The sequence below is a fragment of the Monopterus albus genome, unplaced genomic scaffold (assembly GCF_001952655.1).
Source record: "Monopterus albus unplaced genomic scaffold, M_albus_1.0 scaffold226.1, whole genome shotgun sequence".
Taxonomy (NCBI): Eukaryota; Metazoa; Chordata; class Actinopteri; order Synbranchiformes; family Synbranchidae; genus Monopterus; species Monopterus albus.
In genome coordinates, this window is record NW_018128106.1 from 248022 (window position 1) to 254314 (window position 6293).

A 6293-nucleotide genomic window follows, 5' to 3' on the forward strand; every position below is an offset into this window, starting at 1 on the left:
GCTTGACACATCTACACCCCTGATGTTGACAATATGTTGCTGTTGATGCATTTCTACATTGACAAGTGCATGACATCTTTGGGTGTTTTTTAATACAGGGTCAGTCCAGTCCTGACTCTATAAACAAAGAAACATATTGATGCTAATGAGTTTCTTACCTCAGATTCATCTGTAAATTCCTCACTTGATTTCCTCCCCTAAAAGACAGACATTTGAATTACTTTAAACAATCTAAAATTGCTATTATTAATCAAGTAAAACACTAAAGATTGCAGTCGTGCCACAATGTGAAGTGGTTGCAGCAGCTATGAGGCACAGATGTCTTTAGAGCAGATATAAAATAACTGCAAAGCTCTCAAATGACAGGCGTTTGGCACTCACTTTATATAAATAAAAAAGTGTTGTATAACAGCCTACATCAAACAAAAGTCAGCTGACGTAATTCACCAACCAAATTTCTCTTTATTTTTGATGCAGCTGAGCTACGCATAAAACGTAAACCTTTAGCCGGCTAACGTTAGCATGCAGCGCTTACCTCCTCGACTTCTGCCATTGTCGTATTAGCTAGTGTTACAGCCAAACAGAATAATATCTCAGTGACGTTTTACAAGTCCACAACACGGTAATTCCATTGAAGCTGCATCTTAAAAACAAGCAATCGTAAACAAAGTGTTGATTGTTGTAGAAGGCTGCTCCTCGTCATAAGTTAAATCACATGACTGAAACAAAGCCGAGAGGGATTTTGGGTATTGGAGTGTTCGAGACAGAGAGACGATGCCAGCAATGGGAAAGAAAGGTATGGCGCCGATTTTCGGGCAGGTAATGTCTTGAATTGGTTTTCCACCGTTGTATTTTTTATTTTCTAAACCCCTTAGCCTCGAAAGTTTGTTTTAATCAGTTACAACTTTTTAATTGGCCTACTGCTCATATTGAGAAAGTTAATTGGTTTAGAAAGTCCACAAATAAACATTAGCTGTTATAAAGTCTGAATCTGCGCCAAGTACTTCTCCAAACTTTCTCCAAGTGCTAAGCTATCAAACTTTTAAGATTCTTCAGAAAAACAAACAAACACAAACAGTAAAACAAGTGGTGAAAAGAAACTAAAGCATTTACTCAAGTATCGTAATTATGTATAGTTGTACTTGATGTGTTCGTATACTCAGTTGTTAGATTATTGTACAGGTGATGTATATTAAGCTAACAGCTGAGTATAGTTCCTGATTACTTTGCTGATTAATATTTTACATGCAGAACTCATAATATTAAAATTCATACATTAATGCATCAGTAATCTAATCATATAAGATATATTATACAGTACTCCCAGGGGTAATGTGGCATCTATTTTTTAAGCTGAACTTATATTTGTTATGTAAAACTTGCATCTACATCACTGCTAGATAAATGTAGAGGACTAAAATAGACAGTGATGACAAGAATAAAGCTGTTTACATGTTGTAAAAACATTCAGCTCATTTGATTTGTACATTTTCAGGCATCCCTGAAAATATACCTCAGATATTGGTCGACTGTCCTCGTCCTTCCTCGCTCTGCTGTCAGCTGCTTGCCAGTGTCCAGATGAATGCCAAAGGTATGATTTGCCTCTTCTTTATTGAGATTGTCTCGCACCCCATCTTGCCTCATCCATCCTCAAGAGAATCCTAATGCACTGATACCAAAGGGGGATAAATTTTTTTCTTTACAATCTACTTAGCAATGATTTATTGATTGTGGCTTCCACCCTCACAGAGAATTACCGATCCTTTTTGGGAAATCAGATTTTCACACCTTTCACAAGTGTGTATGTGGCACAGGTCTCCTGAGACAGTATGAGGGGAAACTGACTTTGAGGAGCAGCGGTGTGTGAATCTCTGTGGTGTCACTCCTCTGCTGCCAATGGTATGCCCAGTGGATGGCCCTGTGATTCTTTGCTGCTCTCTGTGTCTTTCTCTATACTTTTGTATTATTTATTTGTTGATAAATACCGTGTCTGAACTTCATTTCAATATGTTTTCATTTCATTTCAAACCCTTTAAACATGGAGTTCGCCCACTCTCATGCCATAAGCATGCAGGAGTCCCTCTGAGGTGTAAGCATTTCATAGGAAAAAAAGGAAAATAATAAAAACAACCCTTGCCCTCATAGGAGGAGTCAGATTAGTGTGCTGAAAGCTTTGATGCTCCAGAATGTCAGCTTTGTGGATCGATCTAGCAAAAAGCACGCACACACACACCTGACCAATCAGAGGCGTCTATCTGTTGTGGACCTGCTGGGCACCATGGTTTACAAGCTTCAAAGAGCTCCTTTTAATACACTGCTTTGATAGCCCTCAGCCTTCACTGACCCACCGATCATCCACTGGGGAGCATTTTAGCTTTAGTGGAGTTGAGAGGGATAACTGTTGATCATATTAATGAGTGCGAAAAAAAAAAGATCACCTCAAATCTTGACTACTTTTACCACTAGCCTGCCGTTCCAACAGTATAAAAAGGAAGCACATTATTTAGTAATTATACAGATAAAATAATACACACCTACTTCAGTTTTCATGGGTAAATCACAGGAAACATTAATAGTACCATCAGGTTTTTGCATGCATAAAGGTGCTTTGATGAAATTGGCACTGAAGTATACAAGGATCAGTTTATTAAGACAGAGGAACAGTTTGGTTAATAACCCTAAGGGGGAGACAAATCATCAGCTTCTGTAGTATTCCACATTAGGCTTGTTGCCTTGGGATATTTGCCCATTGCAGGAGGCACAGCAGATACAGAGCTACAAAATTTGTGACTTAAAATTATTGGTTATTGTTGGTCTCTCATTGACAGAGTTGTACTCTGTACACAGTTACTATTGTTTGTTAATTTCATAGAATAAAGTTGCAGTTTTATAGTTCTTAGTCAAATCAGCACTGCGGGGGGAAAAAACGCATTAAATACATGTCCATGTCTCATGGGTTGAGCGAGTTAATCTCTGATCTCAGCTGGCTTTTCAATTCCCATTCTTGGGCAAGACACTGAACTCTTGATATCGGTGACCAGGCCAGCGCCTTGCATGGCAGCTCCGCTGTCAGTGGTGTGTGAGTGTGTGCATGAATGGGTGAGTGGGTGAATCTGTAAAGCGCGTTGTCTAGGTAAGATATAAAAGTGCTTTATAAGTGCTGTCCATTTACCATTTGTTTAAAAACGTACCTTAAATACATACAGTATTAGATTTTAGTTAGCCTTTTATGTAGCCTTTATTCAAATTATTCCCCCAAAACTCACCAAAGGACATTAAGACTTTTTTTTGTAGCAGTGAAAGCAAATATCTAAATGCAGATATTGGATGTTAGGTTTCACCAGAAAAACACATTGGTTACTAACAGTATGAATGTATTTGCCTCTTAGGTTGTAGGCATTTTAGAGAAACTGTGTCCAATTTTAGTTTACATACTAATACTAAGCAGGTTTTAAATGTATAGTAAATCTTTTCTGGAGAAGTGAGAAATTTTAAGCATACTTTAAAAGTATGCAGACTTAAAACTAAGCTAGAGTTTAAAGTATACTCCTGCACAGCGACGTGAAAAGGAACAGGGAAGCTACAGAATATTACTGTAATTGCATATGATGGTGAGAAAAGTTGAGGCAGATACTGAAAAAAATTGCAGCTTTGGATAAACATTTTATGTTTCATTTGTGAAGTTTTGCTTTCTGCAACATTCCACTGTCACTTTGTGTGAGACAAAGTTTCATGTCTTGTCTGTAAGGCTGCAACTAACAACCATTTTCATTATCAATTAATCTGCCCATTATTTTCTCAGTTAATTGATTCATGATTCTGTCTACACAATGTGAGAAAATTGATGAAACTGCAAATTGTAATAGCCCCCAGCCCAAAGTGATGTATTCAGTGTGCTTTTTTGACCAGCTATTCAAAATCCCAAAATAATCAAGTTATTCTCATGTATGACAAATAACATGGCCAAATCCTCACATTTGAAAAGCTGGAAATGTTTGTTTGGGCTTAAAAAGCAACTATCACAAAAGTTGCTGATTCAATTTCTGTAAATCAAATAAATGAATAATCAACTAACTGCTGTGCAGCTCCTGTAACTACAACATCAACCAGATCAGTCATTTTTGGAGACTGCTGTCATACTGTATAATTCTTAAATAGCATGAGTGATGGATGTAAATGAATGTATTGCACCATTTTCTGTTGGTACAAAACAGAGGAATACATTCATTTTGTATCCTGCTAGCTCAGTATGGTTGTGAGCCACAGATTCCCCACCAGTTTGTATTAAATACTGGGCAGTCTCTCTTAAATACTACAATAAATAACAGCGATTGTTGTGGATAAGATACAACAATATTATTACAGTAATGATAATTTGTAATTGTATTTTTCTCTGTTCAACAACCAGAGGAGCCTTGAGTACTGGAGTGGAGCGTACTGGTCACAAGTTGAAACCCCACACCCAGTGTCCCTCACACCAGGACAGCACTGCTAAGACCACTTGCTAATAACATGGATATCTGGTGACACACGGGACTCTGCTAACCACTGATTCTGCAGCCACTGGGGGTGTTTGGTGAGTGGGAGGCAGAGGGGGGATCAAGTGCTTTTTCTTGTTTCTGCAACCTGTTCCTGAGAGCAGCTCCAGACTGAGCGAACAGCAGAGAAACGAGACAGATCTTCTTTCTTAACCCTTTAACACACACACACACACAGATACATATTCACACACTCACATTAATACTTTAATCAGGGCTCTGAAGTCTACTTTAAAAAAATGAAGTTATTTTGTTACACGTCCACTGCTTAAAATCTATAATCTAATTTGTTATGGTAATAAAAATATCCCTTTTTACTACAGATTTTTACAACAAGATTACAGATATCCCATAATTACAATACTCCCTCAGTTAAAATTAATAAACATACCCAATTGAATGGCAAATAGGCAAAGCTAGCTGTTTGGAAATGAAGTAATTAACAGCTGCGTAAGATGGTGAGAGATGTGTTGCCCCCTTATCCTCGAGCCTCAGAGGCCAGGGGAAGATTAGAGCTCTGATCTCATTCCGAGCACTTGTTTGGAGTCTGTCAGGAAGAGAAATGCCAGCATTAGAGAGTTAGCGCCACACTCCTGATATGATGAAATAAGGAGAAAAGGGGAAAGGGAAAAAGATGGAGGGATGGACAGCAAGGACCCTGCCCTCCTCTGAAGTGTCAGTAGCTTGTTTATTCTATTTTTCATCATAGCTGCTGGGGCAAAAATTCCCATTTTTCCTTTATTTTTTCCCCTACCTCCTAACAAAAACCACTGCGCTCATTTTTTATAGGTCTTGCAAACTCTCATGCCCCAGTGAAAATTACATTGTGAAACGGTAGAAATTTCAGGGCTGACTGTGCTCTCTGCTGTCCCTCTGAGCTTTCAAACAGCCAACAGACTGTGAAGAATAAATAATAAAAAACTATTGATTATTTTGATGACTGCAAGATTCAATTAGGTATTAATTTTGCCCTCCAGTGGACCTATCAAGCAACTCAAAGGAGAGGAGGTAGGAGGTGGGGGTGGATCCAAATGCATGCAGAGTGAGGCCAGGCTCAGACAGAGGGGAAAATGTGTTTACCTCAGCGCACAGAGAAGTGCATTGATGCGCAGTATCCCACATTTAAGTGCTCCACAAATGAAGCCCTGATGGCTAGTGACATTGTTACCAGGGATATAAGTATTGACCAGGCGGCTCACGTATTTAACGACAGCTTAAACTATTTCTATTGATTAACATTTTCAGAGATTATCATGTGTCATATCAAAGAGGCCTGACTGCCATGATGAGCACATTAAAAAGGCCCCTCAGGGCGACCACACCGATAGAAGTGCGTGTTTTGGGGGGAGTAGGGACAACGGGTGGCGGGTGTTGATGGGTGCAAGGGCAAGATAAGACTCACCCTCCTTTGTGTGCTTTTACTGTACATGCAGGTCACCTGTCCTTTGCTCAGACATATTTAGGTTGGACTTGATTCATAAATAAGGAAGAGCCCTGCTGTTCTGTGTCTCAGAGCCTGAGGTGGCGTGAGCACTGTCTGAGGAGCTCTCCAGTCAGAAGATACAAGGGGGGAGAGACAGAGAGAGTGAAGGCAGGAGGGAGAGAGATTGTGTGTATGTGAGGGAGAGAGAGGGAGGAGGTGACATCTCCTGTGTTTATACTAGGAACCAACCTCAAGCTTCAACCTGTGGTGGTCATTCAGATGCACAAAGGTTGTTGATGCAGCTTCTGGTTCAGCCGGAAGCATATTCTCGC

At 39.5% G+C, this 6293-nt stretch overlaps 2 protein-coding genes across 5 annotated transcripts in view; one reads left to right on the plus strand and one right to left on the minus strand.

Moving 5' to 3' along the window:
* vps41 (VPS41 subunit of HOPS complex) overlaps positions 1-730 on the minus strand; it is a 16136-nt gene extending 15406 nt beyond the window's left edge. Inside the window, exons 1-2 of one of the 2 annotated variants that reach the window (XM_020619781.1) lie at positions 536-730; positions 159-197 (exon numbers count right to left, since the gene is read on the minus strand). In XM_020619781.1, coding sequence (XP_020475437.1) covers positions 159-197; positions 536-553 — 57 coding nt within the window. In that variant the 5' untranslated portion in view covers positions 554-730. The remainder of the gene's footprint in view (positions 1-158; positions 198-535) is intronic. The other variant, XM_020619782.1, reaches the window with a different exon arrangement.
* pou6f2 (POU class 6 homeobox 2) overlaps positions 721-6293 on the plus strand; it is a 77970-nt gene continuing 72397 nt past the window's right edge. For 2 of the 3 annotated variants that reach the window (XM_020619783.1, XM_020619785.1), the window contains exons 1-3: positions 743-819; positions 1496-1591; positions 4409-4576. The gene's annotated coding sequence lies outside the window, so the exon portion shown is untranslated. Of the gene's footprint in view, positions 820-1495; positions 1592-4408; positions 4577-6293 lie in introns of all 3 variants that reach the window. The other variant, XM_020619784.1, reaches the window with a different exon arrangement.